At 53.1% G+C, this 24,505-nt stretch overlaps 1 protein-coding gene across 4 annotated transcripts; it reads left to right on the top strand.

Annotated features, from left to right (window-relative positions):
- Positions 1-5,793: 5,793 nt before the first annotated feature.
- On the top strand, positions 5,794-24,232 carry CNOT1 (CCR4-NOT transcription complex subunit 1). Of its 4 annotated transcripts, XM_040410010.1 has the most exons (49): positions 5,794-5,933; positions 8,416-8,674; positions 8,859-8,966; positions 10,050-10,148; positions 10,227-10,295; positions 10,371-10,425; positions 10,512-10,715; positions 12,888-13,056; positions 13,188-13,314; positions 13,393-13,503; positions 13,603-13,773; positions 13,846-13,973; positions 14,057-14,297; positions 14,552-14,671; positions 14,746-14,868; positions 14,945-15,096; positions 15,175-15,325; positions 15,405-15,606; positions 15,681-15,809; positions 15,888-16,012; positions 16,120-16,406; positions 16,680-16,758; positions 16,833-17,072; positions 17,145-17,285; positions 17,508-17,687; positions 17,762-17,878; positions 17,950-18,060; positions 18,136-18,213; positions 18,294-18,546; positions 18,613-18,743; positions 18,833-19,129; positions 19,210-19,350; positions 19,572-19,676; positions 19,763-19,882; positions 19,953-20,147; positions 20,227-20,369; positions 20,446-20,554; positions 20,629-20,798; positions 21,005-21,236; positions 21,310-21,558; positions 21,639-21,802; positions 21,878-21,995; positions 22,072-22,173; positions 22,254-22,427; positions 22,684-22,833; positions 22,905-23,085; positions 23,159-23,291; positions 23,375-23,509; positions 23,640-23,718. In XM_040410010.1, exons 2-49 carry the CDS (start codon positions 8,573-8,575, stop codon positions 23,716-23,718), a joined length of 7,200 nt encoding a protein of 2,399 aa, XP_040265944.1. In that variant the 5' UTR covers positions 5,794-5,933; positions 8,416-8,572. The 4 variants fall into 4 exon arrangements, with proteins under 4 accessions (XP_040265944.1, XP_040265943.1, XP_040265945.1 ...); XM_040410009.1 differs by having other exon boundaries at positions 15,681-16,012; positions 23,640-24,232; XM_040410011.1 differs by having other exon boundaries at positions 15,681-16,012; positions 18,712-18,743.
- The last annotated feature ends 273 nt before the right edge of the window (positions 24,233-24,505 follow it).

Here is a 24,505-nt window from a genome sequence, read left to right as displayed (position 1 = left end):
TGAAGCTCCCACTGCATCCCTAAGCTTTCCTGAGGTCACTCGTATGTACACTGTATATGGGGGTGGGGGGTCAGTCATATGTACACTGACTGTATACAGGGGGTGGGTCAGTCATATGTACACTGACTGTATACAGGGGGGGTCAGTCATATATACACTGTATACAGGGGGGTCAGTCATGTGTACACTGTATACGGGGGGGGCAGTCATATATACACTGTATACAGGGGGGCCAGTCATGTGTACACTGTATACAGGGGGAGGGGGTCAGTCATGTGTACACTGTATACAGGGGGTCAGTCATGTGTACACTGTATACAGGGGGGGTCAGTCATATGTACACTGTATACAGGGGGGGTCAGTCATATGTACACTGTATACAGGGGGGGTCAGTCATATGTACACTGTATACAGGGGGGGTCAGTCATATGTACACTGTATACAGGGAGGTCAGTCGTGTACACTGTCTGTATACAGGGGGGTCAGTCATGTGTACACTATACGGGGGGGCAGTCATATGAACACTGTATACAGGGAGGTCAGTCATGTGTACACTGTATACAGGGGGGTCAGTCATATGTACACTGTATACAGGGGGGGGGTCAGTCATATGTACACTGTATACAGGGAGGTCAGTCGTGTACACTGTCTGTATACAGGGGGGTCAGTCATGTGTACACTATACGGGGGGGGGGGGAGTCATATGAACACTGTATACAGGGAGGTCAGTCATGTGTACACTGTATACAGGGGGGTCAGTCATATGTACACTGTATACAGGGGGGTTAGTCATATGTACACTGTATACAGGGGGGGGGGTAGTCATATGTACACTGTATACAGGGGGGCAGTCATATGTACACTGTATACAGGGGGGTTAGTCATATGTACACTGTATACAGGGGGGCAGTCATATGTACACTGTGTACAGGGGGTCAGTCATATGTACACTGTATACAGGGGGGGTCAGTCATATGTACACTGTATACAGGGAGGTCAGTCATATGAACACTGTATACAGGGGGGGTCAGTCATATGTACACTGTATACGGGGGGTCAGTCATATGTACACTGTATACAGGGGGGGCAGTCATATGAACACTGTGTACAGGGGGGGGGTCAGTCATATGTACACTGTGTACAGGGGGGGTCAGTCATATGAACACTGTGTACAGGGGGGGTCAGTCATATGAACACTGTGTACAGGGGGGTCAGTCATATGTACACTGTATACAGGGGGGGTCAGTCATATGAACACTGTGTACAGGGGGGTCAGTCATATGTACACTGTGTACAGGGGGGTCAGTCATATGTACACTGTATACAGGGGGGGCAGTCATATGAACACTGTGTACAGGGGGGGTTAGTCATGTGTACACTGTATATGGAGGGGTCAGTCATATGAACACTGTGTACAGGGGGGGTCAGTCATATGTACACTGTGTACAGGGGGGTCAGTCATATGAACACTGTGTACAGGGGGGGGTCAGTCATATGTACACTGTATACAGGGGGGGGCAGTCATATGAACACTGTGTACAGGGGGGGTCAGTCATATGTACACTGTGTACAGGGGGGGTCAGTCATATGAACACTGTGTACAGGGGGGGTCAGTCATATGTACACTGTGTACAGGGGGGTTAGTCATATGTACACTGTATACAGGGGGGGTCAGTCATATGAACACTGTGTACAGGGGGGTCAGTCATATGTACACTGTGTACAGGGGGGTCAGTCATATGAACACTGTGTACAGGGGGGTCAGTCATATGAACACTGTGTACAGGGGGGGTCAGTCATATGTACACTGTATACAGGGGGGGCAGTCATATGAACACTGTGTACAAGGAGGGGTCAGTTATATGTACACTGTATATGGGGGGTCAGTCATATGTACACTGTATATGGGGGGTCAGTCATATGAACACTGTATATGGGGGGATCAGTCATATGAACACTGTATACAGGGGGGGTCAGTCATATGTACACTGTGTACATGGAGGGGTCAGTCATATGTACACTGTATACAGGGGGGGGCAGTCATATGTACACTGTGTACAGGGGGGGGGCAGTCATATGTACACTGTGTACAGGGGGGGGGGGTCAGACATGTGTACACTGTATATGGGGGGCAGTCATATGAACACTGTAGAAGGAGGGGTCAGTCATGTGTACACTGTATACAGGGGGGGTCAGTCATGTGTACACTGTATACAGGGGGGGTCAGTCATGTGTACACTGTATATGGGGGGGGGCAGTCATATGAACACTGTATATGGGGGGGCAGTCATATGAACACTGTGTACAAGGAGGGGTCAGTCATATGTACACTGTATACAGGGGGGGGCAGTCATATGTACACTGTGTACAGGGGGGGGGGCAGACATGTGTACACTGTATATGGGGGGCAGTCATATGAACACTGTAGAAGGAGGGGTCAGTCATGTGTACACTGTATACAGGGGGGGTCAGTCATGTGTACACTGTATATGGGGGGGCAGTCATATGTACACTGTATATGGGGGGCAGTCATATGAACACTGTAGAAGGAGGGGTCAGTCATGTGTACACTGTATACAGGGGGGGTCAGTCATGTGTACACTGTATATGGGGGGGCAGTCATATGAACACTGTATATGGGGGGGTCAGTCATATGTACACTGTATATGGGGGGGCAGTCATATGTACACTGTATATGGGGGGGCAGTCATATGAACACTGTGTACAGGGGGTCAGTCATATGTACACTGTGTACAGGGGGGGTCAGTCATATGTACACTGTATACAGGGGGGGGCAGTCATATGAACACTGTGTACAAGGAGGGGTCAGTCATATGTACACTGTATATGGGGGCGTCAGTCATATGAACACTGTGTACAAGGAGGGGTCAGTTATATGTACACTGTATATGGGGGGTCAGTCATATGTACACTGTATATGGGGGGGTCAGTCATATGAACACTGTGTACAAGGAGGGGTCAGTTATATGTACACTGTATATGGGGGGGGGGGTTAGTCATGTGTACACTGTATATGGAGGGGTCAGTCATGTGTACACTGTATATGGGGGGGTCAGTCATATGTACACTGTATATGGGGGGGGTCAGTCATATGAACACTGTGTACAAGGAGGGGTCAGTTATATGTACACTGTATATGGGGGGGGGCAGTCATATGAACACTGTATATGGGGGGGTCAGTCATATGAACACTGTGTACAAGGAGGGGTCAGTCATATGTACACTGTATACGGGGGGGGGGGGGTTAGTCATGTGTACACTGTATATGGAGGGGTCAGTCATGTGTACACTGTATATAGGGGAGCAGTCATGAACACTGTATATGGGGGGCAGTCATATGAACACTGTATATGGGGGGCAGTCATATGAACACTGTATATGGGGGGCAGTCATATGAACACTGTATATGGGGGGTCAGTCATATGTACACTGTGTACAGGGGGGTCAGTCATATGTACACTGTACAAGGAGGGGTCAGTCATGTGTACACTGTATACAGGGGGGGGGGTTAGTCATGTGTACACTGTATATGGAGGGGTCAGTCATGTGTACACTGTATATGGGGGAGCAGTCATGAACACTGTATATGGGGGGCAGTCATATGAACACTGTATATGGGGGAGCAGTCATGAACACTGTATATGGGGGGGGGGGGGCAGTCATATGTACACTGTGTACAGGGGGGTCAGTCATATGTACACTGTATACATGGGGGTCAGTCATATGTACACAGTATACAGGGGGGTCAGTCATATGTACACTGTATACAGGGGGTCAGTCATGTGTACACTGTATACAGGAGGAGGTCAGTCATATGTACACTGTGTACAGGGGGGTCAGTCATGTGTACACTGTATACAGGAGGAGGTCAGTCATATATACACTGTATACAGGGGGGTCAGTCATATGTACACTGTATACAGGAGGAGGTCAGTCATATATACACTGTATACAGGGGGGTCAGTCATGTGTACACTGTATACAGGAGGAGGTCAGTCATATATACACTGTATACAGGGGGGTCAGTCATATGTACACTGTATACAGGAGGAGGTCAGTCATATGTACACTGTATACAGGGGGGGTCAGTCATATGTACACTGTATACAGGAGGAGGTCAGTCATATGTACACTGTATACAGGGGGGGGCAGTCATATGTACACTGTATACAGGGGGGGGGGTCAGTCATATGTACACAGTATACAGGGGGGTCAGTCATATGAACACTGTGTACAGGGGGGGGGCAGTCATGTGTACACTGTATACAGGGGGGGTCAGTCATATGAACACTGTGTACAAGGAGGGGTCAGTCATGTGTACACTGTATACAGGGGGGTCAGTCATGTGTACACTGTATATGGGGGGTCAGTCATATATACACTGTATACAGGGGGGTCAGTCATATGTACACTGTATATGGGGGAGCGGTCATGAACACTGTATATGGGGGGTCAGTCATATGTACACTGTGTACAGGGGGGTCAGTCATATGTACACTGTACAAGGAGGGGTCAGTCATGTGTACACTGTATACATGGGGGTCAGTCATATGTACACAGTATACAGGGGGGTCAGTCATATGAACACTGTGTACAGGGGGGGGGGGGCAGTCATGTGTACACTGTATACAGGGGGGGGGGGGTAGTCATATGTACACTGTATACAGGGGGGGGTCAGTCATATGAACACTGTGTACAAGGAGGGGTCAGTCATGTGTACACTGTACAAGGAGGGGTCAGTCATGTGTACACTGTATACATGGGGGTCAGTCATATGTACACAGTATACAGGGGGGTCAGTCATATGAACACTGTGTACAGGGGGGGGGGGCAGTCATGTGTACACTGTATACAGGGGGGTCAGTCATATGAACACTGTGTACAGGGGGGGGGGCAGTCATGTGTACACTGTATACAGGGGGGGGGGCAGTCATATGTACACTGTATACAGGGGGGGGGGGCAGTCATATGTACACTGTATACAGGGAGGGGTCAGTCATGTGTACACTGTATACATGGGGGTCAGTCATATGTACACAGTATACAGGGGGGTCAGTCATATGAACACTGTGTACAGGGGGGGGGCAGTCATATGTACACAGTATACAGGGGGGTCAGTCATATGAACACTGTGTACAGGGGGGGGGCAGTCATGTGTACACTGTATACAGGGGGGTCAGTCATATGAACACTGTGTACAGGGGGGGGGGGGTCATGTGTACACTGTATACAGGGGGGCAGTCATGTGTACACTGTATACAGGGGGGTCAGTAGTACCAGTTGTCAGCTGTGAGCAGCTGCTATTGGACAAAGCTGGAGATCACGTGCCTCAGTTCCCACTAATCGTAGCCAGCGAGGAATGTTGTCTCCAGCCAGGGCAACAGACGATACCATGTGCAGGGGCCGCTGAAGACACGAGCCTGGCAACAGGTAACAAGCGGAAAGGTGAATGAGGCGGAAGGTTTAAATCCGGGATTAGCTGTATTAGGAGACACGTTCATTCATCCGTACCCTAGTCACGCTAACTTTTCCAGTCTGCACGTCTTTCCCCGCTGGGACAATGGTACGGTCCAGGTGAACTCCCTGAGGTTGGCTCGCAGCTGGCCTGAGATTGGAGGACGCCACTGTCTGTCGGCCTCTCTCATTGGCTGCCTACGTCAGTCTAGGTCGCGTGCGCGGCCGTTCCCTGACGTTTCACGTCAGACGTGCCTGGACCTCCACGGCAGGCGTTGATTGGCTGGTGAGTCACAGTTCCTGGGTCGGTGGGCGGAGTCCTGGTGAAATAGGAGCGAGGAGGAGGCGGCCGCTGCGGGAACGAGCCCAGAGCGGCGCCATTTTGTGGAAAACAAACGGATAGAACCGGAAAGCGGGAAGGGACAGTCGAGGCCCGGGTGTTAGTGAGGTCGCTGGCTGTGAGTGCCCGCTCGGTAATCTCCGCGAGGGTTTGTTAGTAGGGTGGATCCCGCGCCGCCAGAGGGCAGTGTGAGCCGTGAGGCCTGCGGGTATCCCCGGCCTGTCCTGTCACCATCCATGGTTTACCGGTGACTGGAGCGGGGTCCCCGGCATACACCTGTGACAGGAGGGTGGGGGCCCCTGGAATATCAAGGCCTGGGTGGGGGCCCCTGGAATATCAAGGCCTGTGAGGTGGGGACCCCTGGAGTATTAGGGCCTGTGAGGTGGGGACCCCTGGAGTATTAGGGCCTGTGAGGTGGGGACCCCTGGAGTATTAGGGCCTGTGAGGTGGGGACCCCTGGAGTGTTAGGGCCTGTGAGGTGGGGACCCCTGGAGTGTTAGGGCCTGTGAGGTGGGGACCCCTGGAGTGTTAGGGCCTGTGAGGTGGGGACCCCTGGAGTATTAGGGCCTGTGAGGTGGGGACCCCTGGAGTATTAGGGCCTGTGAGGTGGGGACCCCTGGAGTATTAGGGCCTGTGAGGTGGGGACCCCCTGGAGTATTAGGGCCTGTGAGGTGGGGACCCCTGGAGTATTAGGGCCTGTGAGGTGGGGACCCCTGGAGTATTAGGGCCGGTGAGGTGGGGACCCCTGGAGTGTTAGGGCCGGTGAGGTGGGGACCCCTGGAGTGTTAGGGCCGGTGAGGTGGGGACCCCTGGAGTGTTAGGGCCGGTGAGGTGGGGACCCCTGGAGTGTTAGGGCCTGTGAGGTGGGGACCCCTGGAGTGTTAGGGCCTGTGAGGTGGGGACCCCTGGAGTGTTAGGGCCTGTGAGGTGGGGACCCCTGGAGTGTTAGGGCCGGTGAGGTGGGGACCCCTGGAGTGTTAGGGCCGGTGAGGTGGGGACCCCTGGAGTGTTAGGGCCGGTGAGGTGGGGACCACTGGAGTGTTAGGGCCGGTGAGGTGGGGACCCCTGGAGTGTTAGGGCCGGTGAGGTGGGGACCCCTGGAGTGTTAGGGCCGGTGAGGTGGGGACCCCTGGAGTGTTAGGGCCGGTGAGGTGGGGACCCCTGGAGTGTTAGGGCCGGTGAGGTGGGGACCCCTGGAGTGTTAGGGCCGGTGAGGTGGGGACCCCTGGAGTGTTAGGGCCTGTGAGGTGGGGACCCCTGGAGTGTTAGGGCCTGTGAGGTGGGGACCCCTGGAGTATTAGGGCCGGTGAGGTGGGGACCCCTGGAGTATTAGGGCCGGTGAGGTGGGGACCCCTGGAGTATTAGGGCCGGTGAGGTGGGGACCCCTGGAGTATTAGGGCCGGTGAGGTGGGGACCCCTGGAGTATTAGGGCCGGTGAGGTGGGGACCCCTGGAGTATTAGGGCCGGTGAGGTGGGGACCCCTGGAGTATTAGGGCCGGTGAGGTGGGGACCCCTGGAGTATTAGGGCCGGTGAGGTGGGGGCAGTCTGGCGGCGGCGCTGTGTGAGATGGGAGGAGTCTGGCGGCTGCGCTGTGTGAGATGGGAGGAGTCTGGCGGCTGCGCTGTGTGAGATGGGAGGAGTCTGGCGGCTGCGCTGTGTGAGATGGGGGAGTCTGGCGGCTGCGCTGTGTGAGAGGGAGGGGGTCTGATGGTGGCGGCCGGTTTTCATATCCGCAGCATGACTTCTAGATTTCTCTTCTGGGATCAAAAAAATGTCTTGTGGCTGGTGTTGCTTGGCGGGGCGTTGTGTTGCCGGTGCTGGGAGGGGGGGCGTTGTGTTGTCGGTGCTGGGAGGGGGGGCGTTGTGTTGTCGGTGCTGCCTTGCCAGTGCCAGGAGCCGTCGCCTACCACCTGCTGAGAGCCATTGACCGGATTTTCTGAGGAGCCTCCACTGGCTGCGCTGTCAAGAGGGGGCTCAGTAGATGGTGGACCCCAGTAAGAGGGTGTAATGAGGCACCGGCTGTATTTTACTGGAGCTCTTGGCTTGGGGCAGTTGGAGGAAGAGGCGTCTGCAATGTCTGCTGGGAGGAGCGGAGCGCGCTAGTGTTTTGTCCTGTGGTTGTGCTGCCCGTGCGAGCCACTCCTGTTCTTGGCCCTTCTTAAAACTCTAGTGAGTTGGTCACTGGCTGCACCTCATGCTGCAGTAAATGTGTGAACTCGTCACATTTTCTGTGTGTTGTAGTGAGAGGTGCAGTCTTGTAGACCTGGGTTTGCTAACAGCAAGCGGAGATGTTGAAATCAGAGAGCAGAACAGACTGTTCCTGTGCAGGACGTTTTTCCTGTCACATGTTACCCTTTGTCCGGCTGCTTCCTGAAGTTCGGCGGCACGGTGCACCCCCATGTGTCAGGGTTGGTGGGGGGGGGGGGGGGTTGCTGTGTAACGCGAACCTCCATTTATAGTGAGGCTTCTGCAGCAGGTGTCCTGTAATCTGTATGAATATTGTCTGACATGAACACGTGTTCTGCTGAACAGCTGTGCGGGGTGCCCCCTGGTGGCTGCAGGACGTCGTCAGTGTGTCACGTGTGTGTCTCTCTTGCAGGTGCCATGTTTCTGATGGGTCGGACAGGCTGAGGGTCCTGTTCACACACGGCTCAGAAATTGGCTCATTTAAAGAAATTAACCTGTCTGCAGAGACCAGAGGGGAATAATGGTGATTTTGCGCCGGGCTCGGCCGCCTGCTTCCGCCCCAACCAGCAATGAATCTTGACTCGCTTTCGCTGGCCTTGTCTCAAATCAGCTACCTGGTGGACAACCTGACGAAGAAAAATTACCGCGCCAGCCAGCTGGAAATACAACACGTGAGTAGTGGGCGCAGGTGGAGCAGAATGTTGTGGGCCCCATGTTGATAGCGGAGGGTATGATAGGCCAGTGATGAGAAGTTGCTGATCCCAGGGGTCGCCTTCTCTCCCCATGACGTGGCCTCTGCTCCCTGGGGTTGTTGCTCTGTGACATGCGGTCAGCCGTGTTCTCTGCCTCCCACAGATTGTGAATCGGCACGGCCCGGAGGCAGACAGGCACTTGTTACGCTGTCTATTCTCTCATGTGGATTTCAGTGGCGATGGTAAAAGCAGTGGCAAGGATTTCCATCAGGTGGGTATTATATGTACACCTCCTCTGTTAGTATGTGTGATGATGGTATGGCCCGTGTCCCATCTCCTCCTCTGTTAGTATGTGTGATGATGGTATGGCCCGTGTCCCATCACCTCCTCTGTTAGTATCTGTGATGATGGTATGGCCAGTGTCCCATCACCTCCTCTGTTAGTATCTGTGATGATGGTATGGCCTGTGTCCCATCACCTCCTCTGTTAGTATCTGTGATGATGGTATGGCCCGTGTCCCATCACCTCCTCTGTTAGTATCTGTGATGATGGTATGGCCTGTGTCCCATCACCTCCTCTGTTAGTATCTGTGATGATGGTATGGCCCGTGTCCCATCACCTCCTCTGTTAGTATCTGTGATGATGGTATGGCCTGTGTCCCATCACCTCCTCTGTTAGTATCTGTGATGATGGTATGGCCCGTGTCCCATCACCTCCTCTGTTAGTATGTGTGATGATGGTATGGCCCGTGTCCCATCACCTCCTCTGTTAGTATGTGTGATAGTATGGCCCGTGTCCCATCACCTCCTCTGTTAGTATGTGTGATGATGGTATGGCCCGTGTCCCATCACCTCCCCTGTTAGTATGTGTGGTGATGGTATGGCCCGTGTCCCATCACCTCCCCTGTTAGTATGTGTGATGATGGTATGGCCCGTGTCCCATCACCTCCCCTGTTAGTATGTGTGATGATGGTATGGCCCGTGTCCCATCACCTCCGCTGTTAGTATGTGTGATGATGGTATGGCCCGTGTCCCATCACCTCCGCTGTTAGTATGTGTGATGATGGTATGGCCCGTGTCCCATCACCTCCTCTGTTAGTATGTGTGATGATGGTATGGCCCGTGTCCCATCACCTCCCCTGTGAGTATGTGTGATGATGGTATGGCCCGTGTCCCATCACCTCCGCTGTTAGTATGTGTGATGATGGTATGGCCCGTGTCCCATCACCTCCTCTGTTAGTATGTGTGATGATGGTATGGCCCGTGTCCCATCACCTCCCCTGTGAGTATGTGTGATGATGGTATGGCCTGTGTACTTGGTTTCCGGTCTGGTCCTCACCTGCGTCTCCCCACAGACCCAGTTTCTGATCCAGGAGTGTGCCTCGCTGATAACAAAACCGAATTTCATCTCTACTCTTGCGTACGCCATTGACAATCCCTTGCACTATCAGAAGGTAAGTGTGTGTGGGGTGAGCCCCTGCAAGCTGCACCCGATCACCATGGTGGCCTCACCCGCTCTTCTTGTGTTGTAGAGCCTGAAGCCGTCTCCTCATCTCTTCACCCAGTTGAGTAAAGTTCTGAAGCTTAGCAAAGTCCAAGAGGTAAGTGCTGGTGGTCTCTGGGGGGAGGGGGGCGAGCAGCGCTTTCAGGGTTAATGCCTCTCCTTCCTTTTGCAGGTCATCTTTGGCTTGGCTCTTCTCGGCTCCTCCAGCGCTGACCTGCGGGGTTTTGGTAAGTGATTTTATTTATGTTTTTGGCTGTTCACACAAGCTGGTTTGCTGTTTGGTGACCTGTGAGTGCTGCTTCTTGTCTTGTAGCTGCGCAGTTTGTGAAGCAGAAGCTCCCGGATCTCCTGCGCTCTTACGTAGACGTGGACGTTAGTGGAAGCCAAGAAGGTGGATTCCAAGACATCGCCATAGAGGTCCTGCACCTCCTCCTCTCCAATCTCCTTTTCGGCCAGAAGGGAGCCTTCGGGGTCGGACAGGAGCAGATTGTAGCCTTCCTCAAGACCCTCCGCAGAGGTACAGTGTGAGCGGGTCTGCGGTGGTGGCCTGCCTAGATGTGAGATCATGTGCGGATTCACTGTGAAGCCAGGGGGCTTCTGCTCGGAGCCCCTTCATATGGAGGTCTCTGTGGGTGATTATGGCCTGAACAGCAGTGGTCTCCGTGAGTGAGGCGGCCTTCATTATAGAAAACTCTTTAGTAGGAATCAACCGATTATCGGTTATACCGATATTATCGGCCGATATTCAGGATTTTGACAGGTATCGGCATCTATTTTGCCGATATTCCGATAACGTATGGGGAACACAGATCGCGCTGCTGTCGGTGCTCTCTGTGTTCCCTCAGCAGCACAGGGGAGAAGGAAGCAGTGTCTCCTCCCCCTGTGATGCCGCTGCCACCAATAAGAGGAGGGGCGGGGCTGTGACCACTGCGCCACCAATGAAAAGTCTAATTTATTCATATACAGGAGGCGGGAGCTGGCTGCAGAATCACGTAGCCGGCTCCCGACCTCTATGAGCGGTAGCTGCGATCCGCGGTAGTTAACCCCTCAGGTGCCGCGGATCGCAGCTACCGCTCATAGAGGTCGGGAGCCGGCTCCCGCCTCCTGTATATGAATAAATGAGAGACTTATGTTCATTGGTGGCGCAGTGCGCCCCCCACCCCAGTATTAAAAACATTGGTGGCGCAGTGCGCCCCCCCCCCCCCACCCAAGCCCCCCCTGTTTTAATCATTGGTGGCAGTGGCCACAGGGTCCCCTCTCCTCCTCCGATCGGAGCCCCAGCAGTGTAAACCTGGGGCTCCGATCAGTTACCATGACAGCCAGGACGCTACTGAAGCCCTGGCTGCCATGTTCAGCTCCATGCTGCTGTGTGCACAAAGCACAGGGCAGCAGGGAGAGTGTGAGGTCCTATTCACCCTGATAGAGATCTATCAGGGTGAATAGGACAAGGGTTCTAGTCCCTAAGGGGGCTAAAAGTTGGTAAAAAAAAAAAAAAAAAATATTAAAGGGAACCTGTCGCCAAAAAATCGCCTATTAAGCTGTTAAGAGTACCTTATAGTGCTACATAGTTGTGTCCTATAGCACTTTTTTGTCCTTTTCCTGCATTTATAGTCACTGAGAAATCGATGTTTTAATCAGCCGCTGCCCCGTGTTTCAAGTCAGGCTTGAAGTCAAGGGGGGAAAGGCCTAGGCGTCTCCAATCCTGCTTTTCCGGCCTCTCGCCGCCTTGATTGACACGCCGCATCTCAGTGCCGGGACCGCGCTCAGCCTGCATACGCAGTAAAAGGCTGCTGTAGCGCGATCCCGGCTCGTACACTCAGCCGGCTTCAGTCTCACTACTGCGCATGCGCCCGCCAGCCTTATATACTCGCGCTCTGTATGTGCAGGAAGAGAAGATGCCGGGCGCAAGTATGTAAGGCGGGCGCATGCGCAGTAGTGAGACTGAAGCCGGCTGAGTGTACGAGCCAGGATCGCGCTACAAAAGCCCTTTACTGCGCATGCCGGCTGAGCGCGGTCCTGGCACTGAGATGCGGCGTGTCAATCAAGGCGGTGAGGGGCCAGAAAAGCAGGATTGGAGACGCCTAGGCCGCTGCCCCCTTGACTTCAAGCCTGACTTGAAACACGGGGCAGCGGCTGATTAAAACATAGATTTCTCAGTGACGATAAATGCAGGAAAAGGACGAAAAAGTGCTATAGGACACAACTATGTAGCACTAGAAGGTACTCTTAACAGCTTAATAGGCGATTTTTTTTGGTGACAGGTTCCTTTTATGTATAAATAAAAAAAGATTTACAGAAAAAAAACTACACATTAACAATAAAAAAATTCGTTTTCAGCAGATTTGTGTAGGATTATTTTTTTTTCAAAAATGAAATTTCACAGAATATCGGTATAAATTATCGGCTATCGGCCTGAAAGTTCACAAATTATCGGTATCCATATCGGTCGATCCCTACTCTTTAGTGTCCACTCCTGTCATGTAGGGATGTGCGCCCCAACGTGGTGCCTTGTCTTGTCCGCTCTGTATATAAGGATTGAACATGTCCCCCCCCCCCTGCTGATGCCCCTTATGTCTGTGTAGTCTCTGGATATCTTGGCGCTGTGTTGGGAATTAGATCCGCGTGTGAGGCCTGGGTTCGCTGTCTTGTCGCTGCAGTGATTTGACGGATTCCTTTTTCTTTTTCCCAGATTTCCCCCAGGAGCGCTGTCCGGTGGTGCTTGCACCACTCCTCTACCCTGAAAAACGGGACATCCTGATGGACCGGATTCTTTCTGACTCTGGAGGAATCACCAAAACCATGATGGACAGTTCCCTGGCAGACTTCATGCAGGAGGTTGGCTACAGTTTCTGTGCCAGGTGAGTATCGGAGGAGCCTGGATGCTAGTCGGCTCTTGTGTGCTTGTCCATTGTACAGGTGAAGCTGCTCTCATGGAGTCGGCCATCTTTGTCCCATAGTCATTGTTCTGCTGTTGTCTCCTTGGTTTTAGCGTGGAGGAATGCCGCAATATCATCATTCAGTTTGGTGTCCGAGAAGTTACTGCTGTGCAGGTGGCTCGGGTGTTGGGGATGATGGCCCGGACACACTCAGGGCTGACGGATGGCATCTCCTTGCAGGTGAGGGTCTGTAGGTCCCCTATGTGAGCACAGGCTGGGGTCTTCTAGCCTCGTCTGACGTCCCTTCCTTTTCTCCAGTCTATTTCATCTCCTGGCAGTGGAATCTGGAGCGATGGTAAAGACAAAAATGACAGTGTGCAGGCCCATACCTGGAATGTGGAGGTCTTTATAGATGTTGTGAAAGAGCTGGTAAGTGGCTGCAGGGCGGCACATTCCACTGGGAAACGAGTAGTCATCCCCCCCCCTCTTCCCAGGCAGAATTTGACAGGTTTTCTCTGCTTCCCACAGAATCCAAGCTTGAACTTTAAGGATGTCATATATGAGCTCGATAATCCAATGTTCCTGGTTCGTGACAGCAAAGGCCTCCAGACTGTGGTGTATGGCATCCAGAGAGGGCTTGGGATGGACGTGTTCCCGGTGGATCTGATCTACAGGGCATGGAAGCATGCGGAGGGGCAAGTAAGTGTGGCCTCACATGGGGGACGGGTAGGTCTGTTACTTCTGCTTTTCTAACCCGGATCTCTCTCCCAGCTCTCCTTCATCCAGTATTCCCTGATGAATCCAGATATTTTCTGCTTTGCGGATTACCCCTGTCATGCTGTGGCCACAGATATCCTCAAGGCCCCCCCGGAGGATGACAATCGTGAGATTGCCACATGGTGAGATTGCTGGACGGTCAGTGCTGTGGACACTGAGGTTGTGTTGTGCTGGGGTTGAAAGATTGCCTCTTTCTCTTTTTTAGGAAGAGTCTGGAGCTGATCGAGTCCCTGCTTCGGCTGGCTGAGGTGGGGCTGTACGAGCAGGTCAAGCAGCTCTTCAGCTATCCCATCAAGCACTGTCCCGATATGCTGGTGCTGGCCTTACTCCAGATCAATCCCTCGTGGAACACCCTGCGCCATGAACTCATCTCCACATTGATGCCAATATTCCTTGGTAACCATCCCAACTCTGCCATCATTTTGCACTATGCATGGCATGGTCAGGTGAGTGCGTCTTTTTTGTTTGCCATCCTGTCATATGTTTGGGGAGGTAGCTGCGGAGCGTGGGCTTCAGTCCCCTCGATAGGCAGATGTGAGGCTTGTAGGGAATTGACATCACAGCTTGTCCTTGCTGTGTGCTCTGTGGGGATGTAACGCTGCTCTCCCATTCACCTGTCAGACTGAAGTTTATTTAGTGAGTGCCCTATGTCTGGGCCTCAGCGCTGTGGGCAGGCATTTATTGTCGCACTTTTATGCAGGGCCAGTCTCCTTCCATCCGACAGCTGATCATGCATGCCATGGCAGAGTGGTATATGCGTGGTGAACAGTATGACCAGGCTCGGCTTTCTCGTATACTTGATGTGGCCCAAGATTTAAAGGTGGGTACCGCGCTGAATGTTGAAGTGAGGCGCCTCCAGAATGTGCCCGGTAACATTTGTGCTCTTTTCTCTAGGCCTTATCAATGCTGCTGAATGCTACTCCATTTGCCTTTGTCATTGACCTTGCTGCACTCGCCTCCCGACGGGAATACCTCAAACTGGACAAATGGTTGACTGACAAAATCCGGGAACATGGGGTAATGCTCTCTCCTGCTCAGCTGGTTTCAGGGCTTCTGCTGTGAAATGAGGCTTCATTCTTCTCCCTGTTTGCAGGAGCCTTTTGTCCAGGCTTGCATGACCTTCCTCAAACGACGCTGTCCTTCCATACTTGGTGGCATAGTTCCAGAAAAAGACCAACCAAAAAGCGCCCAACTTCCACCAGAAACCCTGGCAACCATGCTGGCATGTCTCCAAGCCTGCGCTGGGTAGGTCCAAACCTCTGCTTTTGTAGTTGGCATGGGTGCTGCGCTTTTGGCGGCGGCTGTAAATGTTTTGTCTTGCAGGAGCGTGTCACAGGAGCTGTCCGAAACCATTCTTACCATGGTCGCTAACTGTAGTAACGTGGTGAACAAGGCTCGTCAGCCGCCTCCGGGGGTGATGCCAAAAGGCCGTCCTCCCAGCACCAGCAGCTTGGACGCCATTTCCCCAGTACAGGTAATAATCTTCTTCTGGCACTGGGCTTCTGTATTGATAGCCCTGCAGGTTGTTCACAAATGATCTCTCCTTCTGTTAGATTGATCCTCTCGCTGCCATGGCCTCTCTCAGCATCGGTGGTTCTGCTGTTCCTCACACACAGAGCTTGCCCGCATTTCCTCCCAACCTGGGCTCTGCCTTCAGCACCCCACAGTCACCAGCAAAGGCCTTTCCACCACTGACCACTCCGAACCAGTCCACAGGGTTCAGTGGCCTTGGGGGCCTCTCCTCCCAGCTGCCAGGTACTGCACCCATCGTCATGTATACCCCAAACAGTAGTGGCCTGTGTGGTTTGTAATGGCTTTGTCTTTTCTAGGTGGGCTCAGCACGGGCAGTCTTTCTGGAATGGGCACAGGTGGTCTAGGGCTTTCTGCTGTCAACAGCGACCCGTTTGGGCAAAGAAAACTCAGCACTTCTGGACTCAGTCAGCCAACATTCCAACAGAGTAAGTCCTGTCCCTCTGCAGTGCTCGGCCTGCTCCTGGGCAGTGGTCACTTATCTCCCATCCATCTGTCTCCTGCAGCCGATCTGTCTCAGGTGTGGCCAGAGGCTAACCAGCACTTTACTAAGGAGATTGATGATGAGGCAAACAGCTACTTTCAGCGTATTTACAACCAGCCGCCTCACCCGACCATGTCTGTGGATGAGGTACGTCTAAAGCCAGTTCTTCCATGATGGATTGGTAGTAGAGAGGTGTCCTCCACCTGCTCCTCGGGGATGCTCCGGTGCTCATACTTTCGTGTGTTCTCTTTCAGGTACTGGAAATGCTGCAGAGGTTTAAGGATTCCAGTATTAAGCGGGAACGTGAGGTCTTTAATTGCATGCTCCGAAACCTGTTCGAAGAGTACCGCTTCTTCCCCCAGTATCCAGACAAGGAGCTCCATATCACCGCCTGCTTGTTTGGTGGCATCATTGAGAAAGGACTTGTCACGTACATGGCTTTGGGGCTGGCGCTGCGCTATGTACTAGAAGCTCTCCGCAAACCTTATGGATCCAAAATGTATTTCTTTGGCATCGCTGCACTAGATAGGTTTAAAAACAGGCAAGTCACTAAAGTGTTAACTGTTATAGTAATCAGTGTGTGTCAGTGCAGGGTCCCTGCTTACAGATGCAACTTCTGTAGTCACTGGGGTAGCAGCACAGCTCACCTCAAACATCCTGGCTGACAACAAGTGGCTCTAGACTGACAACCCCTCCATCATTGTGCAGACCGACACTTGTCAGCTGTGGTTCCAGACGCACGTGGAGGGTGTTGGGATGAAAGTAGCCTTGTCTCGTGCTTATAGTAGGTTATGTGATTTATTTATTTTTTCAGATTGAAAGATTACCCCCAGTATTGTCAGCACTTGGCTTCTATCACTCACTTTATCCAGTTCCCTCATCACCTGCAAGAGGTAAGTGTCTCCTCTTCTGTCTGACATTGCCGTCTGCTGTTTATTAAGGTCCCTGACCCTGGCTGTTTCCTCAGTACATAGAGTACGGTCAGCAGTCCCGGGATCCTCCGGTCAAGATGCAGGGCTCAATCACCACCCCTGGAAGCATTGCACTTTCCCAAGCCCAGGCACAAGCTCAGGCCCAGGTCCCAGCCAAAGCGCCTCTTCCTGGTCCAGTGAGCACAAACGTAGTCACCACCTCTACTGCCACAACTTCAGCCAAAACCATCACTATCACCAGGCCCACCGGCGTCAGCTTCAAGAAGGATGTACCGGTAAGCTTCCACCAGTCTAATGGTATCTGGGGTGACGAGTCTGATGTCACTGACCACCTGCTCTTTCCTCAGCCGTCCATCAACACTACCAATATAGACACTCTGCTTGTGGCAACTGATCAGACGGAGAGGATTGTGGAGCCGCCAGAGAACGTGCAAGAGAAAATCGCCTTCATCTTTAACAACTTGTCCCAGTCCAACATGACGCAGAAGGTAAGACTGGGTGCCCTCATTCTCTGCAAGCGATGACTGGGACATCTGCCTCTGTGCGGAGGTGATTAATCCTTGTAGGACCGATCTCAGGATCACGTCTGATGTTGGCTGACCTGAGCAGTCCTGGGTGGGTGGATTTGTGGCGTTCCCCTGGATAGCAGGTGCTGGTATTCAACAGGCTGGGCATTGTGATCATTAATCTCCTGCCATGTTATGTGACAGGTGGAGGAGCTGAAGGAGACAGTGAAGGATGAATTCATGCCCTGGGTGTCCCAATATTTGGTGATGAAGAGGGTCAGCATTGAACTGAACTTCCATAGCTTGTACTCCAACTTCCTGGATGCTCTGAAGAACCTGGAGTTCAACAAGATGGTTCTGGCTGAGACTTACCGCAATATCAAGGTGAGTGATTACCCTCCGCTTTTCATCTGCATACACCACTTTCAGGTCACTGATCGCACGTGTGTCCCCTCCAGGTGCTTCTGACATCTGACAAAGCTGCCGCCAACTTCTCTGACCGCTCTCTGCTGAAGAACCTGGGCCACTGGTTGGGAATGATCACGCTGGCAAAGAACAAGCCCATCCTGCACACGGTTAGTAGAATGGCCACCTGCTTGCTGCCCACTCCTTGTTGGCCATTTCTCACACTTTCTCCTCCCTGCAGGACCTGGATGTGAAGTCCTTGCTGCTGGAAGCCTATATGAAGGGACAGCAAGAGATGCTCTATGTTGTGCCTTTTGTTGCCAAAGTCTTGGAGTCCAGCATCAGGAGTGTGGTATGTGAAGGTCCTGGACCGGACACTGCACAGGTTTGATATCGTAGTTTTCCTCACTCCTTTCTTTCCTTCCAGGTTTTCCGCCCGCCGAATCCCTGGACTATGGCTATAATGAATGTACTGGCAGAGCTTCATCAAGAACATGACTTGAAGGTGAGTTGCACCAGAGCCTCCATCCTGAGTCATTTGAGCCTAGGTTTGGGCCTTGTCTAATAACTCCTTCATCTCCTCAGCTGAATCTTAAGTTTGAGATTGAAGTTCTGTGTAAGAATCTGGCCATAGACATCAATGACTTGAAGCCTGGCAACCTGCTGAAGGACAAGGATCGTCTTAAATCCTTGGATGAGCAGCTTTCTGCCCCTAAGAAGGATGTTAAGCAGCCGGAGGAGCTGCCGCCGATCACCAATGCCAATGAGTATGCCATCCGCACGGCTGGGAAGCTCTGGGCCTCGGTGGAGAAGCAGGAGTCTGATGCGGTCTTCACAGGTAGTACTTGTCTGCTGCCTCATTCTCGCTGTGTGAATTGTATGTGACCTGTATATTGTCTTTTAGCAACTGCCACCGCACCACCGCCGAGTGCCACATGCACGGCCACTGCACCACCACAGCCTCAGTACAGCTACCATGATATCCATGTCTACTCTCTTGCAGGACTTGCTCCTCACATCACCCTTAATCCCACGGTAGGTGCACTGCTCCACAGCCCTGGTTTCTCCCTCCTCCTTTTTAAATTGACTACCTATGATTTATTTTTTTTATTTTTTGTCCCCAGATTCCCCTCTTCCAGGCTCATCCGCAGCTCAAGCAGTGTGTGCGCCAGGCGATAGAGCGTGCCGTGCAGGAACTGGTACATCCTGTGGTGGACCGTTCCATCAAGATCGCAATGACCACTTGTGAGCAGATCGTGCGGAAGGATTTTGCGTTGGATTCTGAGGAGTCTCGGATGAGGGTGGCAGCCCATCACATGATGAGAAACTTGACTGCAGGCATGGCCATGATTACCTGCCGGGAGCCTCTGCTCATGAGTATCGCAACCAACCTCAAGAACAGCTTTGCCACAGCCATGCGGGTACCTGTGTGATGCGGATGTCACTTGTGCTTTGGAGGTTTGCAGACCTTCATTATTAATGACTTGTGATGTCTTTGCAGGCGGCCTCCCCCCAGCAGCGGGAGATGATGGAGCAGGCAGCGGCTCAGCTCGCTCAGGATAACTGTGAACTGGCCTGCTGCTTCATTCAGAAGACGGCGGTGGAGAAGGCTGGGCCGGAAATGGACAAACGACTCGCCACAGTACGTTATGTGAAACGGGCTTGGGGGGGATCTGGTCGTGTTACTGGGTTGTGTGGTCCTATCCTGCTGCGTCTCATACTCCTGGACATGTAGTGACGCCGTGTAATAGAGCCATTTCTCCTCCTGAATCTGGTGTGGCAGAGCTGAGGCCTAGTAGTGCCGATGGTTCCTGTGTCTCACAGGTTTAGTGGCTGACTTTGTGTTCCTGTCTTGCTGCACAGGAGTTTGAATTGAGGAAGCACGCCAGGCAGGAAGGCCGTCGCTACTGTGATCCTGTTGTGCTGACGTATCAAGCAGAGCGCATGCCGGAACAGATCCGACTGAAGGTGAGGCATCGGTACTGGGCTTGAGCAGCTGTGCGCTCCTGTGGGCCCCCCAACTCCATATAACTGTCCTCACTCTTCCCTCACAGGTCGGCGGTGTGGACCCCAAGCAGCTGGCTGTTTATGAGGAGTTTGCACGTAACGTTCCCGGTTTCCTGCCCACCAACGATCTGACCCAGCCCACGGGATTCTTGGCTCAGCCCATGAAGGTAATGGACTTCTCCTGCGCTGTAGAAGGTTCTGTGTTTTACTTGGTAGTAAATGTCGTCTTCTTTACAGCAACAAGCCTGGGCCACCGATGATGTCGCTCAGATTTATGATAAGTGCATAACTGAATTGGAGCAACATCTGCACGCCATTCCTCCCACTCTGGCCATGAACCCCCAGGCACAGGCTCTGCGCAGCTTACTGGAGGCCGTGGCCCTTGCTAGGAACTCTAGAGATGCCATTGCTGCATTAGGCCTACTACAGAAGGTGAGATCTGGAGCCTTCTAGCCTCAGCAATGCCTCCACCTGCCCTGTGGATCACTAAATCAATGTCCTCACTACTCAGGCTGTAGAGGGGCTCCTGGATGCCACGAGTGGAGCAGATGCTGACCTCCTCCTCCGGTATCGGGAGTGTCATCTCCTTGTCCTGAAGGCTCTCCAGGATGGCCGGGCTTATGGCTCTCCTTGGTGCAATAAGCAGATCACTAGGTAAGCAGAGGCCAGGTCCCAGGACATGTCACGGGGGAGGGTTTCTAACAATCATTCGCATCTGTCTGTGTGGCAGGTGTTTAATCGAATGCCGGGATGAATATAAGTACAACGTGGAGGCCGTGGAGCTGCTGATCCGGAACCATCTGGTGAACATGCAGCAGTATGACGTCCATTTGGCTCAGGTAAGTGTCGGGGTGGCTCTTGTGTGGGACCTCCAGGTCCAAGTTCTCCTGTTAACATTGTTGTCTTTATGCAGTCCATGGAGAACGGGCTGAATTACATGGCTGTGGCCTTCGCAATGCAGCTGGTGAAGATCTTACTGGTGGATGAGCGCAGTGTCAGCCACGTGACTGAGGCGGAGTTCTTCCACACCATAGAAACTCTGATGCGCATCAATGCCCACTCCAGAGGCAATGCTCCTGAAGGGTGAGTGCGGGGAGGTGGCGGGGTGTCCACGCTGCACCATACTTAAACCTGTGTCCTGTGTAGGGTGGAGGTTACGCTGTGGTGCTACAGGAAGCGTGCTCCTTAGTCATGCCTGCGCTCCTGTGAGCAGTGTGTGCGTGAGGGGCTCCACAGCATCTTGGGTTGTTCTTGTCCAGGTATTTACCTCTCTGCCCTCGTTGTCTCAGGCTCCCCCAGCTGATGGATGTTTTGCGCTCAAATTTTGAGGCGATGCTTGAGCGGGCTCAGGGTGGGCCTAACTTCATGATGCATTCTGGCATCTCGCAAGCGTCGGAGTACGATGATCCTCCAGGCCTGCGGGAGAAGGCAGAGTATCTTCTGAGAGAGTGGGTGAACCTGTACCACTCGGCAGCTGCCGGACGTGACAGTACCAAGGCCTTCTCTGCGTTTGTTGGGCAGGTGAGTGTGCCACCAAATGTTCTGGGCAGGAATTGGGGTGAATGGGGTCCCTGATCACCTGCTCTCCTGTCAGATGCATCAGCAAGGGATCCTGAAGACGGATGACCTGATCACTCGCTTCTTCCGGCTGTGCACGGAGATGTGTGTGGAGATCAGCTACAGAGCCCAGGCAGAACAGCAGCATAACCCTGCCGCCAACCCCACCATGATCCGCGCCAAGTGCTATCATAATTTGGACGCCTTTGTGAGACTCATTGCGCTGCTGGTCAAGCATTCTGGAGAGGCCACCAATACAGTGACCAAGATTAACCTTCTCAATAAGGTAAGTGTGTGGGATGTGTGTGTGTGTCCACCCGCTGTGTCGGGCATCAGGACCCGCTGACTCTTTGCTGCCTACCGCAGGTCTTGGGGATTGTTGTGGGGGTCCTGCTCCAGGACCACGAGGTGAGGCAGAGTGAGTTCCAGCAGCTGCCATACCATCGGATCTTCATTATGTTGCTGCTCGAGCTGAACGCTCCGGAGCATGTCCTTGAGACCATCAACTTCCAGACTCTCACCGCTTTCTGGTAAGTGTTCGGCTCTGAAGCAGCCACGGAGGTATGAGCTTCCACCCGGCCTAACCTCTTCCTGTTTGTTTCCAGCAATACTTTCCACATCCTGCGGCCGACTAAAGCTGCGGGCTTTGTCTATGCCTGGCTGGAGCTGATTTCCCATCGGATCTTCATTGCACGAATGTTGGCGCACACGCCGCAGCAGAAGGTTGGTGCAGTCTCTAACTGGCTGTCAGCTACCCCTGCTTCCATCGATCGCCCGCCTAATTTTCCTTTGTTTACAGGGGTGGCCTATGTACGCCCAGCTGCTGATCGACCTCTTCAAGTATCTGGCGCCATTCCTCCGAAATGTGGAGCTCACCAAACCTATGCAGATTCTGTACAAGGTTAGTGTGTGGGCGTCTGTGACCCTGTGTCTAGAGGGCGGGTGATCAGGGGCTCACATGTGGATTCCTGTTTATTTTAGGGCACTCTGCGGGTGCTGCTGGTGCTCTTGCATGACTTCCCCGAGTTCCTCTGCGACTATCACTACGGCTTCTGTGACGTCATCCCACCCAACTGCATCCAACTGAGGAACCTGATCCTGAGTGCCTTCCCCCGCAACATGAGGCTTCCAGACCCCTTTACTCCCAACCTCAAGGTACCAGCACTGAGCTATCGTATGCAGCCGCACCATATTTAACCCAGTGCCCTGACTTGTGGGCAGTGGTTACGCTGTGGTGCTACAGAACAGCCGCTGCCCTGATGAGTCTGCTGCACCTGTGAGCAGACTGTAGTGTAGCAGCCGGCCACATTCCCCGCTTAGGGATGGCAGAGCAGGCGCTGGATAACTGTGCCCCCCGCGCGCATAGGGATGGCAGAGCAGGCGCTGGATCATGGCTGTTTTCATCTTGCAGGTTGACATGCTGAGCGAGATTAACATTGCCCCCCGGATCCTCACTAACTTCACTGGAGTGATGCCCCCACAGTTCAAGAAGGACTTGGACTCATATCTGAAGACACGGTCACCGGTCACCTTCCTCTCAGAGCTCCGCAGCAACCTACAGGTCTGTTGCTTTCTGCTGGTTTGGGTGTAATGAGGGTGAAGTTGGTGTTAACCCTTTTCCTTCCACTGCAGGTCTCTAACGAGCCTGGAAATCGCTACAGCATCCAGCTGATCAATGCGCTGGTCCTGTACGTTGGGACGCAGGCGATTGCACACATCCACAACAAGGGCAGCACTCCCTCCATGAGCACCATCACTCACTCAGCCCACATGGACATCTTCCAGAACCTGGCTGTGGATCTGGACACTGAAGGTGGGCCCCCGCCGGCTTCACTTGCTGTGCTTCTCTCCCTGCACTGGACACTAAACACCTCACTTCCCCGCAGGTCGCTACCTCTTCCTGAATGCCATCGCCAACCAGCTGCGCTACCCCAACAGCCACACGCACTACTTCAGCTGCACCATGCTGTACCTCTTCGCTGAGGCCAACACTGAGGCCATACAGGAGCAGATCACCCGGTGAGCACCTGCCTGTGGCAGGAGTCTGGTCAGTGCACACCCAGGACTGGGAGTGGCCACTTACCTACCCTTGTATCTTATAGGGTCCTTCTGGAGCGGCTGATTGTGAACAGACCTCACCCCTGGGGGCTACTCATCACCTTCATCGAGCTGATTAAGAACCCCGCCTTCAAGTTCTGGAACCACGACTTTGTGCACTGTGCCCCCGAGATTGAGAAGTAAGTACCCCCAGTGGACGAGCATGCATGTCTGTCTGCTGGTGCCACCGTTGCCTCACTGGTGTGCGGTGGTCTCAGGCCTGCCAGTCTAGTGCAGTGTTATCCTCACACCTCTTCTTCTTGTCTGCAGGTTGTTCCAGTCGGTGGCGCAGTGCTGCATGGGGCAGAAGCAGGCTCAGCAGGTGATGGAGGGCACCGGTGCCAGCTAGGTTGCCCCTGTGTCCTCTCTGAACTGGACAAGTCTGCAATGTGAAGAATCCTCGTTTCCTTAGTTTCCGCCCGACCGTTGCCGCCGCCCGGACACGAGTCGTAGCCAATGGCTGGGGGACGTTGAGTTTTGATTTTTCTTCTTTTTTTTCTTTTTTGGCCAAACACAGGAGGTTGTGAATATTGGAGCTTTTTAGTTGATTGGTGTAAATATGGCTGCCGCCGGCCCTGAGCCACTTCCATCCTGTCGTTTGGCTGCAAATGAACTGAGCGCGGGGGCAGGAGCACTTGTGCCGAGCTGGACGCTTTTCTGAGACTTGGGTTGTACGCTCACCCCCTCCAGCAGCCAGGCGACAGATGTACAGAGCCCCTTCCCCCCCCATTCCTGGACCAATACAGGCGTTTTGTAGAGTTTTGGATGTTTTGTAAATGTATTGGTCGTGTTGTATTTTGTAGCTTTCAGTTCTCACTTGTATGTATGGATTCTGTAGTTACACATTAAAGTCATGAGCTGCAGCCCTTCCGCCTCCTCTCTGCTCCCCATCCCCCCGCCTGGTTCTTGAATTGTGAATATCCTAATTCTCTGCAGCTTCCACTAGATGGTCATCCAGAGCTTCCTGGTTAATGGACAGAATGACAGCTCTGTAGGTAATGAAGCCTCCTTGTACATTGGGGTGGCATTGGCTGGCACACAGTTGTCTGTATTTTGTGGGCCAGAACTGTGGACACTGCAGTGTGCAGGAGGTCGTAATCAGGTGCGTGCTGCAGGAATTGGCGGGCACTTAATAT

This window comes from Bufo bufo, chromosome 10, assembly GCF_905171765.1.
Source record: "Bufo bufo chromosome 10, aBufBuf1.1, whole genome shotgun sequence".
Lineage (NCBI taxonomy): Eukaryota > Metazoa > Chordata > Amphibia > Anura > Bufonidae > Bufo > Bufo bufo.
The sequence above is the reverse complement of the archived record's forward strand: the minus strand, read 5'-3'. Positions and strand labels throughout refer to the sequence as shown.

Excerpts from the sequence above, each read along its gene's own strand:
- CNOT1 (XM_040410009.1), top strand. The coding sequence starts at position 8,573 with ATGAATCTTGACTCGCTTTCGCTGGCCTTGTCTCAAATCAGCTACCTG. Across the intron at positions 13,774-13,845 it reads GGAAGCATGCGGAGGGGCAA|CTCTCCTTCATCCAGTATTC; the intron begins GTAAGTGTGGCC and ends TCTCTCTCCCAG. Across the intron at positions 23,292-23,374 it reads ATACAGGAGCAGATCACCCG|GGTCCTTCTGGAGCGGCTGA; the intron begins GTGAGCACCTGC and ends TGTATCTTATAG.